This window comes from Octodon degus, unplaced genomic scaffold, assembly GCF_000260255.1.
Source record: "Octodon degus isolate 3935 unplaced genomic scaffold, OctDeg1.0 scaffold00028, whole genome shotgun sequence".
Lineage (NCBI taxonomy): Eukaryota > Metazoa > Chordata > Mammalia > Rodentia > Octodontidae > Octodon > Octodon degus.
In genome coordinates this window covers 3,620,071-3,645,895 of record NW_004524604.1, presented here as the reverse complement: position 1 = coordinate 3,645,895, position 25,825 = coordinate 3,620,071, and the positions used below count along the sequence as shown (strand labels likewise).

At 47.1% G+C, this 25,825-nt stretch overlaps 1 protein-coding gene across 1 annotated transcript in view; it reads left to right on the top strand.

Moving 5' to 3' along the window:
* Positions 1–4,406: 4,406 nt before the first annotated feature.
* The window catches only part of Aff1 (AF4/FMR2 family member 1), a 127,535-nt gene continuing 106,116 nt past the window's right edge, over positions 4,407–25,825 (top strand). Inside the window, exon 1 of the mRNA XM_023712945.1 lies at positions 4,407–5,715. Coding sequence (XP_023568713.1) covers positions 5,690–5,715 — 26 coding nt within the window. The 5' untranslated portion in view covers positions 4,407–5,689. The remainder of the gene's footprint in view (positions 5,716–25,825) is intronic.

Sequence of the window (25,825 nt, the reverse complement as noted above, 5' to 3'; positions counted from 1 at the left end):
GGGACCGCCGTTCGATCCCCCAGCACCACATGCCAGTCGGCCCCACCCCCTGGTGGGCTGAGCTGCCCCCACACACACATAAATAAAATTAAAAAAAAAAAAAAAAAGACAAAAAGGGTTAGGGATAAAAGTTCATTGTTAGCATGGTTGCCTGGCATGTGTCAGGTCCTTAGTTCAGTCCCCAGTAGTAGGAGGAAAAAACAAACCCTCAAGAAAAGGTGGATCTTATATTAAAGGTTTATTGCTGGTCTCTACAATTAAAGAACATGTAAGATATGAATTAGTTAGTTTTGTGTTATCCAAATTCTTCTGCTCTGCACAACTCGCCCGCTGGCCAAAAGTGCCCTGAAGGCAATCGAGAAAAAAAAAAAAAAAAAAAAAAAAAAAAGTCCTGGGGGCCTGGCCCTAGCTCAGGCCTTTAAGTGGCTGCTTCCACAAATTCTTCTGCTCTGCATGCTAGAACTCCTCTCTGGGGTAGTCTTTCTGCCTTCATCCCTGTGATGGATGAGCTGAAACTTTTTCCCCGTCCATTCCATCTCTTTCTTGGAGGAGCCAGCCCTGTCTTGTTGCATGGGAAAACTGCCATTTGCAAGCCCGAAGCCCCAACAGATGGAGTGACAGATGCCTTGTGCCACATCCACATGGGTTGTACTCTGCCAGTCACATAGGACCACCCCCAAGTCCCTTTCGCACCCCAGGAGGTGTGTGGAGCACAGAGAAGGGTCTGACTGCAGGCTGAAGTCCTATGCAAAAGGTCTGATAGGGTCCAGGACAGCGGTTAGCATTATGGAGGAGACACAGGGACTTGCAGCTTGATTCCCAGATCAGAGTCTCTGAGGAAAGCAAGGTGAAGTCCCCCAGCCCCCCAACAGTGTGACCCTGAAAGACCCAGAGAGAGGCTTTGCACTATTGGCTGCACAGAGGAAACAATTCTCTTTGCCTGGCCAGAGGAGACTGAGTGTTGAGGAAATGGCTGGTTCTGTTGACTGGAAAGTGAGCCTGGGCCTCTGGTAAACCAGAAACAGGAGAAACTGAAGGATTTCAAGGGACAAGGCCACCTGGAGACCAGTGGAGATCATGTAGTGTTGGGTTCTACCTGGAGTTCGAAGTGAATATCCCTGAAACCATAGTGATAAAGGTGATTATAGATGTACAGCAGTGGAAGACAGCAAGTCCAGTGTATAGGTGACTTCTTCAGGAGGTGGCCCCTACTGCCTGCAGAGTGCAGGCCTGATTCTCTCTGTTCAGGGCAGGGCCTGGGCAGGACACCCAGCCAGAGGCCTTAGCACAGCAGGCTCAGGAAGTGAGCAGAGCCCCAGGAACCTACAGACACAAGCAACATGTGACACCCTGTTTTGGCTCTTGGAACAGAAAGAGAACATTAATGGAAAAACTGGTGAAGTAAAAATAAAGTCTGGAGTTGAGTTAATGGTGACAAACTAATGTCGCCTCTTTTTGACAAATGCTCGCAAAATATGTCAACAAGGGGGAAGCTGAGTGAGGGGGTTTGAGAATCTGTTGCAACTTTTCTGAGAGTCTTAAGATTATTCTAAAATTGAGTTTAGTTTTGAGGGTGTGTGTGTGTGTGTGTGTGTGTGTGTGTGTGTGTTTGTGTGTAGAGGGAGGCAGATAGCCAAGGCCCATGACATGGGGATTTTTTACTGATGTACAAATAGGAGATATGGAAAGGTATAGACTGGAAGTAAACAGATGTTTAGTGAAAAAGGGGTGGTTGCATTTCTTCTAGAAGTGTTGAAAATGTGCAGATTCCCAGCTGAAAGCCCAGGAGCTACATCAGGTCTCCTCTGTACACTTCCTGCTGCTAAGCAGGCCCAGTGAGGTCTCCCAGATGTGTCTCACTAGGCATCGCCATCACGATCCTGACTTCTGCTCCAGGACTGCATGGCCCCCCACAGAGAGCTCACCTGTGGGACCTGTAATGCTTACAGCTGGGCAGTGCACCATTTAGGACTGAGTTGGGAGGGATCAGACGCTACTTGCCAACAGGAGGGAGGCAGGTGGAAAATGAGAGTCTGAATACTGGTATGAGGGTGTTTGCAAATTAACGACCTGGGAATAATTGACTTAGAACCTTTGCCCACGCACCCTGAGACTCGGGCAACCCCAGGCTGGAGATAGGTAGAAGGCGGGGGGTGTGGAAGAGATCTCCAGAGCAAAACTGGGGATGGAGAGCTTCCAGGACTGTGGAGAGGCTGCCCTGAAGAGGCAGCCTGCCCAGTGGCTGGGAACTCCTGCCTTAGTTTCCCTTTCCCAACTCTGCTTTCCTTACAGTGCTCTTTGGCCACTTACCGTGCTTCTTTTGGCAAAGTGATTTCAATGGTGCTTTTGAGTATCATTCCACCAGAATGAACCCAAGTGGCAGTTCTTAGATATGACCAGTGTGCCCTTAAAATCGAATCCGTAAGGAGCAGAACCTTGAATGGCCACTTTGGTATAGACACACACATTGAGGAATTTCAGCATCCATCAGGAGACAAGATAGTTTTAAAATCTGAATTGTATATATTACAAATATTTTGCTTTTTACCTATCAAATTACAAAAATAGATTTTACAGTGTTTTAAATATACATATATAATATGTATAAACAAAATATACATATATCATATCTGTCCATATAATTAAATTTGTCAAACAGTAGAGCACTTGAGTGACTATTCTCCCTTCATTCTTAGATGAGCAGGATTTTTTTTAATGAGCAGAATATGTTTATTGAGGGAAAGAAAGCGGACAGGAAGGGACAGGTAGAAGGGACAGGCTTGCAGAGGCCTTTCCTTGCTGCCCAGGGCAACGTGCTCTTTTGTTGTGTAGCTAACACCTTTCTGTTGTCCAGTACCTTTCCATGATAGTACTTGCCTGAGAAACCCTTTCGCATTGTAGGCAATCACCTAGTCAGCTGGAAGTTTCCAAACTTGTCGTGGAGGCTGACAGGTGAGCTTACCTAACTCTTCTGTCAGGGAGCTGAGTCTGCTGATGGGACCAGGGCTTGCACCCCTGACTCAAGTCCACAAGAGCTGGCTGCTCCCTAGATGGGGTGGGGGTGGGGCTGGGGCTGTAGGAACCATGATTGTGGTGAAAGTCCTTGCATTTCATCAGTCAAAGACGTCTTAGCCCCAAGAAGGTTAAGAATGCCTTTGCTTAGCTTCTGAACAGGACTGCATGTCAGATGTGATGGCACCTTCCACATGCACGGGTGTGAGGTCCCTCTGTTCCCTTTGTAGGGTGTCTTCAGTCACACACAGTACTGGGTGGGAGAGCTGCTTCTCCCGTGCTTCTCTCTAGTGTTTTTACTTCTGTTACAAGTCTAGCGAATCCCACTTCCCTTTCAGATTACCCTAATTTACATTGGGGACAGGGTTAAATATTTGCTGTATCTCCCTGGCACGACCCCCCTCCCCCCCCCATTGAGCTCAGGCCCTTGTGCTTGCCAGGCAAGCGCTTATTCTACTGAGCCATCTCCCCGGCCCAATCTTTAATATGTTTAAATGTCAGTAGAACAATTAAAGGTTCACAGAGGAAAAATGGAATTTTATTTTCTTTTTTTAGCAGTGGAGGGAATTGAACCTAGAAAGTCTATCCATGTTCAGTGCAAATGTACCCCCAATTATTTTATTTTTTTCTACCCCATGCATTTTTAAATGGAGAAACCCACAGATATAGAGGGCTGATTATATGTATAATACTTATTTTATTTATTTATTTATTTATTTATTTATTTATTTATTTATTTATTTTTGCAGAACTGGGGATTTAACTCAGGCCCTTGCACTTGCCAGGCAAGCACTTATTCTATTGTGCCACTTCCCCAGGCCCCCTTAAAATACTTACTTTAAAAGCCCCATTATATGTCAATAAAAAGTTTTTATTTTAACTTATTTTCCAAAACTAAAATGAGAAGTGGCATTATGTTACATTTATGGAAGTTTTACTGTCTGATAAGAAGACTGCTTGCTTGTCATATCTGCTTCTGTTTTTTCAAATGCTGTGATGTTTGTTGAAGTACGTGAAGCAAATACTATAGCTTAACACAGAAAAAGGAAGTGTTACTCTAGCACGGTCTTTAATACCATGCCCCCCTTCACAAGCTGTGGTTTTCTGGAGGTTAGGTAGTGTAGTACCTGAAATGAGTTGCTGCGTTTTTTTACTTTGATCATAAAACCCCTTGCTTGCCTTGCACTTCCAGTGGGCCGCTCACTCATGCATGATTCTCTGCTCTGGTCATGTGGAACTGTGGTTATCAAGTCATACAGGTCTAAAATCGAAATCACTGCTCTCTTACCTGATCTCTTTAGGAAGATCTTCGGTGCTGGGAAGATCTAATACTTACAATGAATGATGAATATAAAATTCTCCAAAAATGGTTAAAATCTCACATTTTATTATTATTTTTATTTTTTGGCAGAAACCAGGGATTGAACTCAGAGTTTTATTATTAGCAGTAAATGTTAATTGTTTTTCTTGAAGAAACAAGTTCACTTTGTTCGTTTTTAAGGAAACAGCTAGCTGATCCACGGATTTGAACCGCTGCTCACGTGACTGTTGCAGTGCCGTTTGGCTCTCCCTGATGACCTTTGACTTGACTCAGATACAGGAGCCAGGGCCCCGCAGAACTTCAAAACGGCGCGGGGGTCAAGATCAGTGAAATACATAGTAGTTCTGACCACAGCTTCATTAAGGGCATTTGTAAAGGAAATGGCCTTTAAAAAAAATAGTGATAATAACCTGCTCCTGTGTGGGGGTGAAGAGGGGGTGACTACTGGTTTCATCTGTGGTCACTGCCCCGCTTGGTGCTCAGATGCCAGGAGTCCTCACTACAACCGCCTCTGGTGTCGCGCACCCCCAGTGTCATGTTAACACAGAGCAAAGGCAAATACAGCCCTGTGTCGTTCTAAACATAGCGCTGACCTCTGAGAAGGCCTTGGGGACTCCGAGGCAGCCTCTAGCCAGAAGCGTGGCGCCACCTCCCAGCACTGCAGCTTTCTTTGGTGCTGCCTTTACTGTCAGCGGCGGGCACTACTCCCGGGTGGGCCACCTCCTCCGGAGCCGGCACGACCCTGGCCGGCATGCGACCCTGGCCGGCATGCGGCGTCCACGGGGCGGGGTGCACGCCGCAGCCCTCAGGTTTCCACCCGCGGGCCCCTCCCTTGGACTGCTCTTCCTCCAGTACAGCTTGGGTGTCCTGCCTGATCCTGGGGGTCCCAGTTTCCGTTGCACTTCTTCCAGTGCTGACTCTTCAGCGGTTTAAATCCTGCTTTCGGTTTTATGGTCAGTTCCTTCATTACTTATGGACTCAAACGGATTGTTTTGCATTGCGTGGTGCCTCAAAATGAAGAGGTCTTGTACAGGTTGTCTCCTTGTAACGGAATCAAAACTGAAAGCGAAGTGAAGCAAGTGTGACCCGGGTGACTAGTGTCCTGGCTGCGGCCTGGGCGCGAGCGGAGTGCGCAGTGGTTTCGCGGGCGGTCTCCGGGCTACAGCCGGTGCTGGGTGCTGGGTGCTCGGTGCTCCTTGCAGGGACCTGGGAGCCCCGCCCCGCCCCGCCCTCTAGGGCCGGGCTGTACCACCCACTTTCCTGCGGGGGAGCGCGCGGAGCGGGTCGAGCGGTGGCCGCGACTTCTGCAGGCCGCTGCGGCGGGATCGCCCCCCTCCCCAACGCCCCGCGGGGCCGATGGACGCGGGTCCCCAACTGCGCAGGTGAACTCCCGGAGCGAGCGCGCAGGACAAGTGGCGGCGGGGAAAGCGGGGGTCGCGGCGGCCGTCGGGTGGGCCTTGGCGGGCGCGTGGGGCGGGAAGTGGCGCCCGGTTCCGCCGTGCAGCCCGCGCTGTATCCTTAGGCGTCGGCCCGGACTCCTTTTAACCCGCCGGGTCCTGAGCGGGACTTGGGCAGCCGCGCCAGTGCGAGCGCGCTTAGGGAGGCGGTGGGCGCCGGCCGGGGTCCGGACTCCCCCTGAGTCCTCACGGGCTGGGGCACGGGGCGGCTGAGGAGCCGCGGTGCCGCCTCCCTCGGGCCGGTGCTGCTGACCAGGAGTGAGAGTGGCGAGAGGGACAGGGCGCAGTGCAGGGCTCACTGCTGTGTGCGCGACGGCGGCGTTCCGGGGAAACTGAGGCACTCGTGCGGACGCGCACCCTCAGCCGCGTGGCGTGTCGCCTCCCACGGGGACGGAGCAGCAAGCACCCGGGCTGGTGTTTGACGCAAGACCCTTACTTGGGGAGGTTCCCCAAGGCTCGCCAGGCTTCCGGTCGAGACCGCGACTAGAGAAAGGGATGCTAAAATGTTGACATTGGGGTGGGTCTGACTTTGAAATGTTTTTCTTAAGAAATAAGAACCTCCTTGTAACACCTCCATTTTATATTTAATCTTTTCAACTTGTCGGTTTATCCACCATGACCATTTTATTGATTGATCTGATTGTTCGTAACCCGGGGCCCAGTGAGAAGAAAACCTGGATGAGTGGTTGAGAAAAGAAGGTGCTTCTTTAATTTTGGTAATTTTTAATGGAAACTTTAGTAATTCTTTTAGCCAGAATATAGACAGAAAACTATAGTATCCATTGTGATATTACCACAAGTAGAAACCACATATATTTTTGTAATCTCTTTATAGTTCATGTAGATGTCTTAAAATAACATATTCATCACTTTTATGAAATTAAGGAACTGCTTATCTAGAGTAAACCAGTAATAAAAAAGACAATACGATAAAAATACAGTGAAAATTTAAATTTTAAAAATTACTGCAAACATTCTCAGTAACGCCCCCCCCCCCTCCCAAAATACTCTCCGTGTAGCTATTGCATTGTTTTGCCTCTGAAGCAGTTCTGGAAGGTTTTTATGTCTTCAGTTGCACTGTTGTGGCTGTCTTTGGATAATGAATTGATTCCAGACCTTTTCCCTTCGTGGTCATTTTGACCTTGGGGAAGACCAGAAGTCACACGGTGCGCGCCAGACTTGGTACATAAGGTGGATGAGGACTGTTATGGATTTAGGAGTTGCTTTTCTGTTGTATGGCGCTCAGCAGCAGCATTCACAGTGTTTTTCCCCATACCTCGTGGACAATAAGGAAAGAGGACTCCTAGGACCACTTCAGAAAGTGGCAAGAACGATGGGATAAGTGTGTTTGAAGCAAGGGGTATCCATGTGTCTTGTGCTGAAAGAAAGTTTTAAAAACTTGTAAAGTTTTTAAACACTAGTTTTTGGTCAGCCTTTTTTTTTGGTGGAACCAGGGATTGACCTCAGGCTCTTGCACTTGCCAGGGAAGCGCTTATCCCACTGAGCTATCTCCCAGCCCAGTCAGCCTTTTCTTTTTTTAATACTATTGTCTTTTTAATGACTTGATGGGTTTATTTTTATGTAATCTGTTCCTTTTGTATCATTATGTGTTTCATTTAATATATTTCTTTGCTGCACGTGAGCACCGTTACTTACCGTCTAGGCACCTGGCACAAACTTGTGGATGGAGATACAGCTACTTTGCTTTGTGAAGTCAAGTCAGTACTGAAAGTGCTCACTCAGTAAGTGTGGGGATTTGAACCCAGATGTGAGCAACTGTGGTGCCCGAGCCCTCTCTAATGATCAAAATAGAATAAAATGGATGGTAAATTGAATGCTGTATGTGCCAGACACACCTTAAACAGCTTTAATGGGATTACGTCTGGTTCTCCTCAGTCCCTTCCATGGTAGATGCTTTTATTAAACCCTCCTGGTACTTGAGGAAAGTGAGGAAGGGTCTTGCCCCAGCAGCCCTTCCTCACATGTGCTGCCTCTTAGCTGGATGAGGTAAACCCTGAGAGCCAAGTGGGGGCAGCAGGCTTGAGCTGTTCTTCTGCAGTGCCTGTGTCTCGGTGGTGGTCGGAGTTGCTAGCACTGTGGGCAGCCCTGTGCCAGCAGCAGAGGAGCATGCCGTGGGTCTTTCCCATGCTCTGCCTGGCTCCAGACATGTCCTTGAGCGAGGAATGGGGAAGAAGCCGAAGGCCGCTGTCTGTTATTTTCATAGCTGCATGTTGAGAGCCTATCTTACGAGTTGCAAATACCCTGTTCTTCACTTATACCCATAGTGTGGTCTGGGCTTGTTCAATATTGTGCTTTGTAGGAGAGTAGTTGGTCTTTGTGATCCAAAGAGAACATAAGGAAAAAAGTCAAGCTATTTTTGGGTTTCAGGGAAACCCCAGTGCTGGGCCAAGTTTCCCTGACTAGTGCTGAGGGATGCAGAGACGTGACTTGGGGCGTATTACATTGGGCAGAAACCTTCACCATCTGTCACATGCAATATCTCTTTGCTTTTGACACAATTAATTCAGATCCACTGGACTTAATTCATAGTTCAGTGTTGAGTCACAGTAGTTTCATTGTAGACTGGAGTAATTTATAGAACTAGATGAGGACTCGGGAACCTTGGGGATGGTGCAGTAATGCCAGTGAACATGAGCACTAACCCTGGCAGTTTTCTCCAGGTAACAGGCCTCCTGTAGGGCACTGCCATTCTAGACCTGGCACCTGTGGTAGGTCCGAGGTGATCTCCATGGGAATGTGCAGTCCTCTATAGGCAGCTCCTGAGGGTAAGACTAATCTCTTTAAACTAGAAGTACTTTGAGGAAGGAATTGCCTTGGCTTGTGGAGCTTTTTAGAATTGAGGTTATATGTTTATCTACCTCATCCCAAAACCTAGACGTAAGACATTTTTGCTTTAGTTTTGTGTTTTGATTACATTTACTGAATAACATGTGAATTGTCTAGGCTTTTAAAAATTAAAAGGTTTGGTCACTGTTTCGGAACAATTACTGGTAGGCACTTTGATTTGGCACAGTGGGGAAAGGGTACCCTGGAAACACAGCCCCCTGCAGCTCTGTGCATGTGCTTCCCTTGGAACCTTGAAGCATAGCAGACACAGTGGACACAGTTGCCAGAGGGAATCCCAGTGGACTAGTTCTCTTTAAAGTGAAATAGCTGGGGCTGGTGAGATGGCTCAGTGGTCTAAAGCACCTACTTAGAACAAGCTTAGCAAAGCACAGTGGACCGCGGTTCAATCCCCCAGCACCACATGCCAGTCAGCCCCGCCCCCTGGTGGGCTGAGCTGGCCACACACACACACACACACACACACACACTAAATAAATGTAAAAATAAATAAATAATTTAAAAAATAGAGTGAAATAGCTGCAGATCATACTTTAGTTTCTAGATTCTTTTTTCTTTTATCTTTTTTATTTATTTTTTTTTTTTAAAGGTAGGATCTCCCAAGTTCAGGTTAGCTTTGAACTCAAATGTGTCCCAGGCTGGCTGGCCTCAAATTTATAGCAGTCCTCCTACCTCAGCCTCCTGAGTGTTGGGATTACAGGTGTGTGCCACTATACTTAGCTAACACCTTGCAGATCCTGATCTAGAGTACATGGATATTATTCTTTATGAAAATATAAAAAAAAAAAAAGCTGGGCAGGGTGGCACATGCCAATTGTAATCCCAGCACTTGGCTGAGTGAGGCAGGTTTGCTGTGATTTTTGAGACTAGCTGGGCTACATAGTGAGTTCAAGACCAGCCTGAACTACACATGACACCCTGTCTCAAGAAAGAAAATAGCATTTCCTCTTCAACCTAACAGTTTGTGGGTATCCTTTCCTATGTGTATTAGCTTGCATTGTACTGAGGAGTCATGTTGGTGGACCAAATCAAGATGAGGACTTTTTATGAATCTCCATGTCCTGACCCTCACTGAAGCATCCCTGAACTCTGGAAAGGCGTATACTCTGGGCCAGCCAAATAGCTCAGCATATGTGCAGGGGCCGCAGGGGCGAGCATGGTGATGCGTTCCTGTAATCCCAGCACTTGGGCGGCTGTAAACAGGAGAATCACTACGAGTCCTATCTAGTAGTGAGACCCTGAACACCCTGTAGACCCTTTCCAAAAAAAATACAGGGGCAAAAAAAAGAGTATACACGTAACTTCAGCTGCCAGGGACTAGCAAGTTTTCAAAAGCACCTGAGAAGCCCTGGCCCCACCTCACCCCAGGGTGGGCGTCTATATGGGTGGAGAAGTTGAGCTTGCCTTTTGGGGCGGGTGGCATCTGATGGCTGTGGCAAACAGCTTGTCAAAAGCAAGACTGCAAGAGGAAGTTAGGTTTCATCAACTCTCCCACGGGTCATTTTCTTTTGAATTTGACTCATGTTAATGAAGCTTAAAAAAAAAAAAAAAATCAGTAGGCAGATTGTTCCTGAGATTAGCTGAGCTGGGTTTTGGTGCATATCTTTTCTTTCTCTCTCTCTCTCTCTCTCTCTCTCTCTCTCTCTCTTTCTTTCTTTTTTGAGACAGGGTCTTGCTATGCAGCCCAGGCTGGCCTTGACCTTATTTTATAGCCCAGGCTGGTCTTAGATTTACAGTGATCCTCCTGCTTCAGCCTCCTGAGTGCTGGGATTACACATATGTGCCACCATGCCCGGCATATCTTTGATTCTGCCCAGCATATATTTGGTTCCGCTTTCAAACTGGCACAGCCCCAGCTTTGCCCTGCCCTGTGCGCCCACTATTGACTTATGAGCCAACTCCCTGGATGCAGAGCCATGCAGGCTCAGTGTGCACCAATATCAAAGTAGAATGTTACTGTATCTTGGAAAGTACAGTTAAAGGAAGAGCTTTTGAGTGGAGATAACACATACAGTATTTTGACCACGTAGCCACCCCATATCCCTGTATGACGCCAACATAAATATGCTGTTGACAGCAGTGAGGCACAGACAGGTCTTGTAAGTGATTTGTTTCTGCTTCATCCTGAGCCCAGGTGGGCTTCCTGACTCACAGTCTGGAGCTTCTTCCAGAACAGGGGAGGAGCAATGAGTCACCTTTTCTGAAGGTCACTTGGGTTATGGGGATGTTTTTTGGCAGTGGTACTGCAAGAGATCCCAGGGTTAGGAGTTCCCTGCATCCTCAAGGGGTAGTGTGCCCTAGCTGGGCCTTTATGCTTCTGAAAATGAGGTTTAATGCAGGTAGCATTTTTTTTTAATTAAGGTTCAAGTATATTCAGGAATGCAGAATTAAGATCCATTTCTTATCTTAGTTCTGTATTTATATGTCTTGTGCATCTAAATTTATAAACAGCTGTAAAATAGGGGGTTTATAAAGATGATGAGCTTCACTACTGCTCTAAAGTATTACAGTTTGACTGCGGCTAAATATGTAAGCTTACTTTTCCATGTAGCAGACTTTGCCACCTCATTTGTTCAACACTCCTGGCACATGTATTGTGATTCTGAATGTAAGTGACATGCACTGGGAGTGCAGTTTACCTCCAGGAAAAAATTTCTTAGACATGTCTCTTGGCTAAGAAATAGAAACACTTCTTTGTTTTTGCTTCAGTTACATTTTATTGATATATGGTGAGTGCATGACTTTTACAGGTGAAATGATTACCTGTCTTTTACTAGTGTGGAAACTGTTGGAGGAGTGCTGCAGCAGTAGTCTTAGCTTTTCTTCAAATTGTCTTGAGTCATTTTGTGATGAATAAGGTGCTCCAAATAATGCTGCAACTAGAATGCTCAGTGTCTTGCTCCAGTGTAAATATATCAGAAATTGTTTAGATTTGTACTAGAGACAAAAATACGATTGATGACTTTTGGAGCTAATGCTGCAGGAGCCAAAGTGAGGATTAACTTTCGAACTGTCTCTGCTCGGGCTTCTGGTTCTGACAGTGAGCAGTGTTGAGGACCCATCCCCTGCGCAGACCTTCCCTTTCTGTCTGTCCTCCAGGCATTAAAGCTTAACCTGATGGCCGTGGTCTGCTGAGAGCCTTGTTCTTGCTGAAGCTCTTTTTTCTTGTGTGGCTTTATTGGCTGTGTTTTTAATTTAACCAGATGAAATTAGGTTCCTAAAGTAGTAATTTGCTATCAGATTTTAAAAATTCAGAGGAAATGTCAGGGCTAACATTATTATGTCCCAAGCAACTGAAGTAAGCAAAGAAATATTTATTGACATGTAAGTTGTCTTCCTTGAGCGTCTGGGTAGTATGTGTTCAAAGGGCACCTACGAGGGAGTGCAGCTGTGTGGTCCCAGGAGTTTCCCTCTGGCTGGCTTCTCAAGGAGTCTGCACTGACATGGTCCTTGGTAGGGGCAGGGAAGAGATACGGCTGTAACCTGAGGTGCCTGCGGGCCTGTATGTTATTCAGAGGGTCTTGGCATATTTTTTTCAGTATTACTTACTCATAGATTGGCACTTAGTTGGAGGTTTAACTAAGAATATTTTATGGGTACTGTGGTTCCAGGAGGCCCAAGGTTCTCCAATGAAAGGTCTGGCAGGGAATTGCCCTGGAGCTTGTTCACAGGCAGGTTCTACCTGCCCCTTCTGAACAGAGTGGCCAGGGTGGAGCCGGTGGTGACCTGCTAGGGGAGCCTTTGAAACTGTCTCCGTGTGGTTACTTTTGATTTAATGTGTATTTATATGTAACTATTTCCCCCTCTTAGTGAGACACACCAGAGGTTAGCTTAGAATATAGGTAACTCCATCCATCAGTTTCTCTTCCTATTAGGAAGTGTTCAAATGCCTGGATGTATATCACTGTTAAAATGTAAGAGAAAGGGACGGAGATGCAATGCAGTGTCTGGTCCTGCAGTCCTTTCTGAGGAACTGCTTCTTTTCGAGGACCTGGACCTCTCTGTGCCCTTCTTGATGCCCCCAAGGCACCCTGCTCAAACATAAGTTGCCCTGTTGCCCCCACCCCACCCCACCCGCTCAGCACAGGCTCTTGTCTTCCATAGGGGAGGACTTTCAGCTGGGGCTTGCTGGTGGCCAGTGTCCACACTTCATGAAAACTATAGTGAAAGATTTTTGTCTTGTTATGTAACAAGCATTTCCTTGGTGTCCTGTTGTTGAGCAAATAATGTTCAATAAGAAATTTTAAATGGGCCTCCTACTGGGAAGTAAATGTTCAGATCACAGCAGATGTACTTCCTGTAACAGAATTCAGGAAACACACTCTGGTATGTGGGTGTTGTAACTTTTCAGTTCTTGGAACGTTCCTTCAGGAAACTGCCTTGTCAGAAGCAAAGCAATTGGTGAAATATGAAGCACGACACAGACAGTATTGTGCAGCGTAATTAAATTTTGATTTGGTGCATATGTTTCTGTGGTTGGGACAGACCTGGGGCGATTCCGTGGCTTTTAGCCGAGGTGCTGCGGGTCTGGATAACTTGCTTGGTTGCTCTTCCCCCTCCCCTGCTCACTTTCAAACACAGGTGAATCTGATTTACTCTGGAGCCATGGAAAGTGGTATAAAATTAACTAGTTCCCATTGTCTGGTGCAAAGCTAGGAGACCTGTTTCCTAACCAGCTTTGCAGACAATATTTACTTTTGTCTCTCAACTGACAAGACTGTTTACCTTAGCTATTTCTGAGTAACGCGGCCTTAGCTGGTAGCTTTGAACAGCCAAACTGTTGGCTGATGCACGACATTATCCTTAAAAAAATTTTTTTTTCATCTAAGGAAAACATTTCACTGAGTAAATATGTTGGGTCTAAAAGAATTTTTGTTATATATTTTTCCCCACTAAGACTGGCTAAAACAGGGATGTCTATTGGAAAGTTAACTGAAGCTGTCATCTGTATTTGTCCCAATGACTTTGATTTAGCAGTGGCACTCCTAGGAATTACACCTTCCTGTCACTATGTCTGTGTGTCTAACCCCTTTTCAGTGTAGGCCATTCTTTTGCTGTCTTTTAAAACGCTGTGTAAATATGAACTTGATGCCATGTGGAAAAATTTAAGCTGTAGCACCAGTACTAGAATAATAAACGGAAACTGAAGATTTACACTAGTTTTTAAATGGTGTTGTGCTACTTACATATGTTGAAAGAAGAGTTAGTGTTCCATCAGTGTGGTCAATTTGTCTTGTCACCTGGTTTCAGTCAAAGTATTCCAATTAAATTTTAGTACTTATGTATCTGATTGATATTAGTGCTGAGGACTGAACCCAGAGAGACAGAGTACACCAGAGTACAATATCTCAAGCCTTGATTTTGGTTTTTAAATGTGAATTATATCAAGAAGACAAAAAGCTTGGATTTGGTCATTGTGAAAGGATGAGTTTTATAATTCAACCATTGCAGACATTAGGATTAATGTCTATTTACTCGTATGACAGGGGCTTGTTCTTCCAGACACCTTGAAATCACTCTTTTGTTAGCAGTCAGATTACTCTAGGGAGAAAGTGAAAATTTGGCTTTCCTATTGCTGAGTTTAGTTTTATGTTTTGGAGAAGTCCTGGTAGATTCCATAATAGGCCTAAAGTCTTAGTTCTTCCTAAAGTCACAGGTGTTAAGCATTTTCTTTTCTTTTTTTTTTTTTTTTTTTTTGGTGGAACCGGGGATTGAACTCAGGCCCTTGTGCTTGCTTGGGAAGCACTTATTCCACTGAGCCATTTCCCTGGCCCCCTAAGCATTTTCTTAAAGGGTGAAATGGAAACACTATTGACCTTTTGGTGGCTATGTAAGTGTTTATTTTTGGGAAAGGAGCATAGTCGTTTTTTTGTTTTTTGTTTTTTGTTTTTCTTTTCTTTCTTTTTTTTTTTTTTTTTTTTTTTTTTATACCAAGGACCTGAACGCAGGACCTGAGCACTGAGCTACATCCACAAAGCTTTTTAATTTTGAGATAGTCTCATTTTGAGTCCCTAAGTTGACCAGGGTGGGCTCAGACTTGTCGTCCTCCTGCCTCAGTCTCACAGAATGCTGGTGTAGGCTTGTGTCATTATGCCTGACAGTTCCCTTTAATGAAGGTATAATCACTGTCAACAGTTCTTATAGCTCACCTCATGGGAGTTTCTTCCCTGCCTTGAGTTGTTTTAAATGCTGATTGAGTTGTATTTTACATATCATTGTAGTAAGGGATTACAAGGGAAAATATTTAATGCAGGGCACATAATTTATAGGATTATTTTCCTGTATTCACCCAAAGAGTCAAATGCAAAGCAGTGTGGGAGAACTCTCCACACATTAGAGACACGAAGAATCTGACTGAGGGCCTGGATCCCACAGCAGTGTCCTGCATGAGTCCAGCGCAAGACCTCGATCCCGTGGCAATGTCCTCCGTAAGTCCAGCTGGAGGCCCAGGGCCCAGGGCAGTGTCTCATGCAAGTCTGTATCAAGGATCTGACCTGGGAAGGTCCAAAGGTCAGTGGGGAAAGCTAGAAAGTCTGCACCAGCAGAGTGATCTATGGCAGCAGGCTGAGGGATTTGCGCTGGAGCCAGGAAATGACACTCCAGGTGAGGACCAGCACTGCCTGGAAAAGAACTGCAGCTGTCCTCAGTGACAGAACTGATGGAAAACATAGATCTGTTTTTTGAACAGAAATAATCCATCGGGTGCTCTGGAAGTATCTTCAGGTCTAAGTCGGGTAGGGAAGAAAGCTTGTCTTTCTAGCGTTGGTAGCTGTGCTTTCGGGTCTCTGTTACTACCTTTCCACGTGTTCCCAGGGCCTTCCCTCCACCCTGGGGACCTGGGGGCCTATGGGCCATTGCTTCCTTCATTCTCCTGGTGTCAGTCTGTCTGCCTATGCTAGTGTTAATGCCCTGCCCTGCCCTGCCCTGCCCTGCCCTGCCCTGCCCTGCCCTGCCCTGCCCTGCTCTGCTCTGGTGATACCGTGTTAGATACTTGTCCACACTGTCCTGGCTGAGGCATCCCCGTTGCAGAGGACAGCACTGCACACAGCGTGTGCAGGATTAGAGGGCTTAATCTCATCCTGCAAGGGCCTCACAGTTTGGTGCAGGACATGAGCAGAAATGAGTCCACAAAATGGCAAATAAAACAGGTACAGACTGTGCTAGCTCACGTGACACAAACCAACCAGGTGCTGGGCTGGAGGATGGGAGGAGGGAGGGGGCATGGCATAAGCAAGACAGGGAGCAGCAGGTATGGCTAGCTGAGGAGCATAGTGTGTCCCTCTGGAGTGTCACGGAAGTGTGTGGCCATCGTGGTGTTGGGAAGTGACAGTTGTGTGGCAGTTTGTTGAAAAAAAATTTGGCTGTGTACTGTAACAGCAAAGGTTGAGTTTTTAAAGGAGAGGGCCTTTGGAGTAGGTTCATTTGTACACAAGGGTCAAACATAGGGGATGTTTTTCTTAGTTTGGGAGCCATGGAACAAGGGGTATAGTAGAAATAGAGGAGCCCCGCTCAGTGAGCATGGACATGGGACCTGAAGCTGCGTGAGTGAGAGCAGGATGGAGCAGAGGAGTGGGCTGCACAGAGCTGCGGGCTCAGGGGCACCAGGTGGCCATGGGCTCCTTCTCCAGGGCTCTGCAGCTGCGATCCCATGAAGCCCCAGCCCCTGCACCACCTGCTGCAGTTCACACTTATTTGCACACCAGTGTAGTTGGTCGTAGACCTTTTGGGGACACAATAATATATGATCATTGAAATGTCGTATAAGCATAAAAAGAAGATACTCATTTTCAGAATCTAGAGCTACATGGTACATTTAAACATTAGACATTAGTTACGTATTTTGGATTTTGTCTGTTTGGTCTGCCATGCAGTGAGATGAATGAGATTCAGCCGCTTAATGGACTTTTTTAAAAAAATGTATTTAGTACAGGGTCTACAGGATCTCACTACACAGATTAGACTTGATGCTTCCTGTTTTTCAGCCTCCCAAATGCTGGGATTACAGGCATGCACCACCATACCCAGTCTCAATCACCATCTCAGTGCGCCCCAGGGGTGGGGCTGAGCCAGCCCTGCATATGCTGCCTGGGATTGAATCCCAGTCCCTGGTCTGCCTAAGCAGGCGCTTTAATCTGCTGAGCTATCTGGCCGGCCCTTAATTTTTTTTTCCCCTTGCATTTTTGCTTTACAAACCTTGATGCATAGATAATTATATTGTTTCTCATACATATGTGTATGTGTGTATATATATGTATGTATGTATATATATATATATATATTTTAAAATTTTTAATTATTTTCCCTCTTGTTTGAGGCAAGGTCTTACTGTGTAGTTTACCCTAGTCTGCAGTTTATTGCGTGGCTCCAGCTGACCTCAAGTTCATAACACTCCTGCCTCAGCCTCTTGAGTGGAATTACAGCTGTGTACAGTGACCAGATATTCTTTTTAGATGCTGCTTTAGCTGGGTGTGGTGATGCACCTCTAATCCCAGCATGCTGGAGGCTGAGGCAGGAGGATCCACACAAGTTCTTATTCAGCCTTGCCTACTTAGGAGGTTCAAAGCCAGCGTGAAGACATAGTAAGACCCTATCTCTCTTCACACACACACAAATCATACTGTAGCTGGGCTTGGCAGAGGATGACTGGAGTTGAAGCTACCCTCACTCACATACCCCTCCACGCCATCCCACTCCCACTCCCACTCCCACACCTTCTTAGTATTCATTTGTTACGTGCTCCTCTGAAGGTTTGCTTGATTCCAGGCTTTTGGAGGACTGTATAGGAGTACTGACTGAATGCAGGGTTTTGTGCTTATGAGGCAAGCCTTTCCCACTGGGGAGCTACATCCTTTAAATTTTGAGGCAGCTTCTTGTTGTGTTGCACAGACTGGTCTGGAATTCTCTTGCCTCAGTCTCCCCAGGAGTTGGGGATAGAGACATGCACCTTCATGCCCAGTGAATATAGTTTTTGTTTTGTCTAATGTGTATCCTTATAGGGTGTGGTGACACACCCTGTAATCCCAGTAATTCCAGCACTTGGGAGGCCCAGACAGGAGGATTAGGAGTTCAAGGCCAGCCTAGACTCCATTAAGACTCATGATCTCAAAAAAAAGAAAAGTGTCTTTAAATCTTTTATCCACATGGTCTGTGTTTTGGGTGAGGAGTGAGGGAAAGTTCTGGAATGCTTCCTCCGCCTAACAGCACAGCGTCTCCCATCTTCCCACCCTGTAGAGTGTGCAGGACTCGGGGCTTTCTCAGGGTTCTTCCAGCAGCCCAGTGTGTCAGACAACTTCCTCACAAATGTGTCAGCCCTCATGCTATTTTTAGACTGGGGTTGAAAAACAGGATTACCATGTTCTCTGTAGGGTTTCATGGAATGGAAAAGCCTATGCTAGAATGTCAGGGACCCTGAATCACCAGCCAGGCTCCACTCACCATACAGGCATTTGGGAAGTCTTGTTTGGCTTAGTTTCTCTTGAAAGAATTCAAACTGTACCTCTGTTTTTGTCATCAGAGAATTTGTGTGTGTATGGGGGGGGCGGGAGGTGTTGGCTGATGTGCTTTGTTTTTGAGACAGGATCACCCTGTGTAGTTCATTCAGGCCGGCCTCAAACTTGGGTGGCGGTTCTCCTGACTGAGCCTCCCGAGGCTTTCAGTAAATGTGGCTTTGAGCTAGCATAGCTCTGCACGTGGAATCATCCTTCCATGGTGATGTATATCTGACTTCAGGAGGGGCTTTTCTCAGTCTGTTGCTATCAATTATCTCCCTTCCTACCAGCTTTTATTCCATCATCCTTAATTAAATTATTGTATCAGAGGTTGTATTATTGTATCAGGAGTACAAATTCAGATGTGTTCCTATTGTTAGTTTTCCTATAAAAATTGTGCTTCAACTCAAAGAGACCCATTGAAATTATTCACTTATTTGAAGGGTAAAATCTATTATAATTTAAACATTTTGACAGTATTTTCTGGGCCAGGCTAGCCAGAGTGGGTGATTATTGTAAAAGTTATTGAAAATCTATTTTCTTATTTATATTTTTATACTTAATTAATTTTTGTTTTTTTGAGACAGGATCTCCTTGTGTACCCACCGAGGCTGGCCTTGAACTCGCTGCCATTCTTCTGCCTTAGTCTCCTGAGTGCTGGGATTACAGGTGTGTGTCACCATGCCTGGTCTCCATTGGCTGGCTCAGTGTGCCCCCCCAGGGGTTGGGCTGGTGCTGCCTGTGGTATCAGGGATCAAACCCTTGTCCCCTGTTCTTGCCTAGCCAGGCTCTTAGTCCACTGAACTATACTGGCCTTGGGGTTGCTATTTCTATTGGTGAGCTTCAGTTCCCTGAAAGACCAAAATAGCCGGGCGTGGTGACACATGACTATAATCCCAGCACTGTGGAGGCTAAGGCAGGAAAATCGCTATAAGTTTGAGGCCAGCCTGGACTGCATAGTAAAACCCTGTCTCTCTCTTTCTAAAAGAAGAAAAAAAAAGTAACTTTGACCCAAGGATTTTTGTTGTTTCTTTGCTTGGAGGTACTCAGTTGAACACAGGGCCTTGAACACGAGGCCTCCTACGTATTGGTGCTCTACCTCTGAGCCACAATTCCAGCTCCATTTATTTTGAGATCGTCTTACTTGATAAGTTGCCCAGGTAGCCCTTGATCTTGTGATCCTCCTGCCTCAGGCACTGAGTAGCAGGGATTGTGGGTGTGTGCCCTGTCAGGGCCATTACAGTTGTTTGTCAGGCACTCGTTTATTGGATATTCTGTTGTGTCCCAAGGGTGAAACTTCACAAGCTTGGTGCTACTTAATGCACAAAACTGATCCTAGCACCCCCATTACACGGATAAACAGGCTCAGGCTACTGAGACCAGGTGGTCAGCAGGGACAACACTTGCACAGCTTCTGTTGTGCTCCCTTTCCTGTTGCTGGGACAAAATGCTTGGCACTGGACACTTAAAGGAGGAGAGGCTGGGCACCCCAAGCCACACCAGCCCCGCCCCCAGGCGCACTGAGCCAGCCACCTAGACTAGGCGTTGTGGCGCACGCGTATAATCCCAACGCTGGGCAGGCTGAGACAGAAGGAGCACTGCAAATCTGAGCTGCATAGAGAGACCATGTATCACATGAAGAATCATCATCACCATCATCAGAAGACGAGAGGCTGACCTGGGCTCTGTCCCTGGCCAGCTGGCTCTGAGGAAGAAGTGCAGGTGCAAGGGCCCAGTGGAGAGCGCTGCTCTTAACATGGGGCCAGGAAGCAGAGGGAGAGGGAAGACAGGATACAGCTTTCCAGCCTGCCCTGCCTCCTGACAGTGCATTCAGCTGTGGACTGGGCAGTGGACACGTCCCGAGAGGAGCACAGCCACTCCCCTTCTATAGGCCACTGTGGCTTTGGGGGTGCCCTCCTGAAGCAAGAAGCCTCTGTTCATCTCACCTGGACTATGTGTGTGGCTCTTCTGTCCTTCATGCACTTGTGCATGTGGCCAGTGGTCCTTGTTCTCCTCGTGGAGCCGTGGAAGGACAAGGAAGAGGCAATGGTGGGGATGACTGTCTGTGAGGTGCATGGTGACAGGAGAAGGCAGGAAGTAGGGAAGCGTGGGGATTGTGAGCTGCCAGGGAGGACCTGGAGGTGAGTCTAGGCTGGCTGTCTGGAGTCCTTCCCCACATTCTGGTCCCTGTGGTGCTTTGGTTTCTGTGTGGGATGTTTGGGAAGTTGGTGACCTGGTAGTTGGGGAAAGCCCAGAAATATTTGGGGAGGGGGTGTGCATGGTGAACCCACTCCTCCAGGACCCTCCACCTTTAGGAGAAATGGTGCTCCAGTGAAGCTGCTGCCCTTGCTTCCTGGGCTGAAACGTATGCATTTGTCAGATGCCCTTTCCTGCCATCCCTGGCTTCTGTTTCCCTGTGTCCTCTCATCCTGCTCCACATGCCAGGGCTGTGGAAAACTTCGTGTTGCTTGGTTTTGAGTCATTTGTTTTCTCCATAGGTGGAAAAGTGAGGGGAGGGGAAGAGAGAAGAGGGCCTCAGGCAGAAAAGGGAAAGAGGGGCAAGGATGGTGGGCACCCTTGTGATCCTATCCTTCTGGGAGGCTGAGGCAGGAGGATATAAAAGTCTGAATCCAGCCGGTAGTGACTTAGACTCTGCTTAAAAAAATATAAAAGGGGCTGGAGATATTGGTAGTATGAGGGGGATGCCCCAAATTCAGGCTCCAGTGTGGAAGGCTAAAACCCCTTTGCCCAATTGTGCTTTAGTTTTGTGTCTCTGTTAATCCAGTTCCTGGATGAATCTCCATGTTGGAAGTGGGAGAGCTAAGGCCTCCCCAGCCTGGGGCTTACGCTGTTGACTGTACCTAGTCCAGTAGGGCTGGCTCCCAAGCAGCTACTGGGAAGGTCCCGTGTCTTTCCTTTCTACACTTTGGTGATGGCTGCTGGCCTGGGAGGAAGCGCTGCTGTGACTCTGGGGAGTACTTCTCCTTGTAGCGGTGGCTCTAGCAGGGGAAGCAATGACAGCACTGCTGCCTGCAGTGTCCGGGGACGTTTTGATTTTCCCCACTGGGAGGAGGACTTTATGCAACATATAAGATGCGGCAAGGACCTCACAGTGCCTAGGACAACCCACCCACCTGGTCTCTGGTCCTAGCATCAGGGATATGGCTGAGAGCTGCGCTAGGCTCCCCAGGTCTCAAATGCGGGTGATTATGGGGATGCACGCATTGTGACTGAGGCATGTCTGGGCAGCTGCTCCCCTTAGGCAAGGGGAAAAGTGATACAGTGACCTGCTTGGAGCTGCCCTGTAGGAGAGGTTGGCCAGTGCTGTACTGGTGGCAGAGACAGATGCAGGGTGTGGGGTGATTTAACACTGCCCCCCACTCCATGGCCACTGTGTGGTCCCCATGAAAACTTTGTGCCTTGCCCCTGGTGCCATCCCCATTCTTCATCCACAGGTGCAAATGACTCATGCAGGGGACCACAGCCAGGAAGTGACAGAGTGTAGGTTGAAACCCCCACCCCCATGTGACATCTCACTGTGAACCAGCTTACAGCAGTCACCAGCCAGCAGGCCCTGTTCTGTGCTGAGTTGCTTAGCCTCCTGGTGCTGGCAGACAGTGTCTCCATTTGGGACTTCGAGTGCCTGTCCAGTCGCATGCAGAGTGAGGTTGGTGGCAGCTGCACTGTGACCAAGCTCAAGGGAGGTCACCTAGGAAGCGAGGCCTTGCCGGGGAGCCAGCACTGTCGCAGTGTAAGGGTGCTTGTAAGGGTGCTGCTGAAAATCTGGGCCTTTATGTGCTAATTCCCAGACACAGCTAGATGGGTTCAAACCAAGTATGGTCTCCTGAAACCTTGGGCTGCCTGACTTTTGAGGAAAACCATGTAATAAGAAAAGATTAAAAAAAAAAATAATAAAAGGTGATTCTGGGAGTTCCTTTATTGGCACCGAATCAACACATGATAGATGGGAACCAGAAAAGATTCATCTTCTGAAACCTTCCAGATAGCCTGTTTTCTGGGTAGGGAGAGGTAGCGCTTCTGGAATGGGTGGGGACTAGGGAGGCAGTGGGGAAGGGGTTCAGGTCTTCCAGGTACTATGAGAAGCTGCCTGAGGCTCCCGCAGTACACACTCAACCCCAGCACAGTTTCCATGCTGCCCACAGACCGCCAAGGCAGGACCATTCTGCCTTCTTTCCTGCTACCTTTTGGTAGAGCATTTGCAGTTCTAGAGGACTTGAAACTTGAGATTTAACCAGCCCTTTCCAGCCCTTCAGTCAGCTCGGGAAATCCTGACCGGCCTGCATAAAGCTATGGAAGCAGCAGGCGTGGTGGCACACACCCTCACTGATCTGGAAGGCTGGGGTGGTAAGATTATGCGGGGTTCAAGTAAAGTATGGGCAGTGTAGTGACTTGGTGTGACATTGTCTGCAAGTAAAAAAAACATGAGTTGGGTATATAGTTCAGTGTGGTAACCCTAAGCCTAATCTCTAGTACTAGCAAAAAAGTAAAAAATAAAAGTAAAAACCTGCAGAGGAGCAAAAGTTGCAGCCTCTCAGATCCTACCACAGTGCTGTGACCAGACCTCATTGGCTAGCCGTGGGATCATTATTGCTGTGGCAAACGTTTCAGAGCATTTTGGAATCACTGAATGACCCGGCATGCAAGTGAGAAGCTTTATGACAGATGATAGCTATCAGCATTACGTTTTCCTGTCATTATCCTATATATATTCATGTGAAGACAGTTTACCAGGACAAACCTTAGTCCGCTCTTTAAAGCTTCCCTTCTCCAAGTGACAGTAGCACTTGTGTGGCAGAACATAGCCTCTCCAGCCCCACTATGTCAAGTGAGTGCTAAGGAGCTGAGGCAGGAAGGTGCCCCGGGAAGAGGTGGGCTGAGGAAGTTAGTCAGCACGCATCCTGCACCCAGGCTCTCAGCCTGCTTTTTTGGACAAGATAAGAGAATCTGGTAGTGGTTGATTGTCCTCTTTGTAGTGTGTGCTATGGATCTGTAGATAACTGAGGCCCCAAGCTGATGCGGACAGCTGTAATTTGTCAGTCAAATTACTTAGTTGCTGTTCCTGGTTTCCTTCCAGGCCTGTTCCCCTCTGGCCTTGGGTGGTAGGTGACTGTAAGCACTGTAGGGGTGGCTGGCTGGTCTCACTTACCTTACGTGGGAGCTCCTCTTGGGCTGGGTCCCCTAAGGGCATGTGGGATAGTTGAGGAGATTACTAGTGAGGGACCCAAAGGAGGGCAACCCCATAAGGGAAGGAAACTCTGGGAGAATGTGCCCAGGTTCTCCCCACCACCTGTCAGGACTCAGCTTTCCTTTCTGAGGGCTGCTACCTGCTTCCTCCTGGCCTGTCAACCCACAGTTGGCCTTTTCTGTAAGTGGAGCTCCTCAGATCTGTCCTTGCAGTTCCCCACTCTTAACACAGCTGCCCTTGAGGAGCAGTAACTTCTGATCTCTGTTCTCCAAATCTGCACCTCCTCGTGCAGTAGGTGGCAGGGGAAGTCGAGAGCTCGCTCCCAGGCTTGTCTGAGTGCTCACCGTGCTTGGCGGCGCTTACCTCATGTCCTGGTTTATTTTGTGCTAACCTGATCATGAGTTTCAGCACAAGGCTGTTACTCCATTAAGATGCAGCGGGGCCGGGGCATGCAGCTCGGCACTCTCCACTGGCACCCCCAGCACTCGGACTGATTTGGGGTTGAGAAGCAGAGACCTCTCCACCAAAGGAGGGTAGAGCCCAGGAGCCACTAGCATGGTGCTCACTGGTCACACTGCACACTACGCTGATCTGGGGCGGGGGTGGGGCGAGATGTTTAAATGTGATTTAAATGTGATAATTAGAGCAGAGCACAGAGACTTTTATCTTTTCCCCTCAAATTTGGAAAGTGGATAAGGAGAAATTGGTGTTACTGAGGAATGGTGTATTTCAGAGGAAATTATTTCTGAAACAGGGTCTACTTTTTTAGAATGAAAGCTCTCCAAATGAGATAGATAGGTTGATTGACTGATTGATTTTTGAGACAGGATCTCACTATGTAGTGCAGGTTGGCCTTAAATTTGAAATATACTGTAGTGCAGGGTGGCCTGGAACTGCTCTCAAATCGTCCTGCCTCCGCCTCCTGAGTGCTAGCATTACAGGCATGCGCCACTGTGCCTGGCTTCGCAAAATGAATTTAGAAATCACTCGTGGATTTTCTTTTTTAATTAGATGTCTAGTCCAGGGTCTAGTTGCAGGAAAGGGCTGCACTGTGAGTATTTTAGGCTTCGCAGTGTTCTCAGGATCTGTAGTGTGGTTCTTCATCTCTGCTGGGCCCAAAGCAGCTCTGAAACAGTTACAGAGAGACAGGCAGGACCTCCCAGTGTCCACCTAGTAATTAAGGCAGGTCACATTTAGTCAGGGTCATAGGCCCATGTGGGGTAGTCCTTGTTTTTGTTTCTTGCTAACTCTTCATTTTGTGTTTTTAGACTGAAATTTAAGCATTGATCAATGTTAAATGTGACTCCTCAAAAATTTTCTTCCTTGGTAATCCTATCCTTTAGCCAATTGGCTTACATGTCTGAAACTTTTGGTCCAAGCAGTTAGGGAACAGTTTGAAATGGGAATATTCTACTAAATCCTGAGCTTTGTTCTTAACCCCATCTGTGGAGCTGTGAATGCTGGCTCTGCACACAGAATGTTCCACCAAAGTGGGGTGCAGGGAATAGCAAAGATAACCTGAGTCCGGAAGCCGGGCCAGAGGCGCAGGTAGGCTCTGGAGTGACTGTGTGCTCTGTTCTTCCAAGAAATGAGGAGGAAAAGGGCCTGGACGCAGGGTTGGTTTTCTGGGGTCTTCTGAGACTGCTGAGAGTGAGCTCTGATATCACAGTTAATTTCCTGAAAGGGTTGGTCACACACACCGTAACTGAAGTGCTTTGTTTGAGGTGGATGGGAGGGGGTGTCTGCAGGAAGCAAGCCTCCCCCTCACAGGCACCCGGCACCCTGGGGTGCCTCTGATCCCAAGAGAACTTGGAGTTGGGGCCTGGGTTGAGGTGTTGCACGACCATGATGGCTTCTGCTCCACAGGGTGCTTCAAAGCCTGTCCCCTTGAGAGCTGTGCTGTCCTTCAGGGTTTGGCCCAGGCATCCCCATCCTGGAGTTTGGCCACCCCATCCCCTCCATCCTAGGCTGTTTCTCCTCCTCAGCCCTTCAGCATTTGTGCCCAATGCCAAAATCGCTCTTAACATCTTTGGGTGGGTTTTAGTTTTCTTCCTTTATGTAGCTCTGGGTTGTGGACTTTTTTATCCTCAGGTCTAGCACTTGAGGAGTCAATATTTACTGGGAGTAAGTGGATTTTCTGTTTTCATTCCGTGAGGCCTAAGAGTTCACAGGAAACTGTAGATAAGCGCATTTGTGTTTTTAAATAACTTTAGTTAAGTGATAAAAACAATACTCAGAATGCAGTTCTGCTTGAAGAAATTATTTCATCATCAAGGTTCCTATATAATCAGTGGTCAGTGCATTAGGTAGTTGTGCATGTTTGCTCATTGTATGCTTAGGCCAAGCTTTTCAATACATAACTAAAGACACAATATCTAAAATGTCCATAAGTGTATCCTTTTTCTTCTTTTTTTTAAATATTTTTTTAATTATTTATTTATTTTTATTTATTACATTTATTTATTGTGTGTGTGTG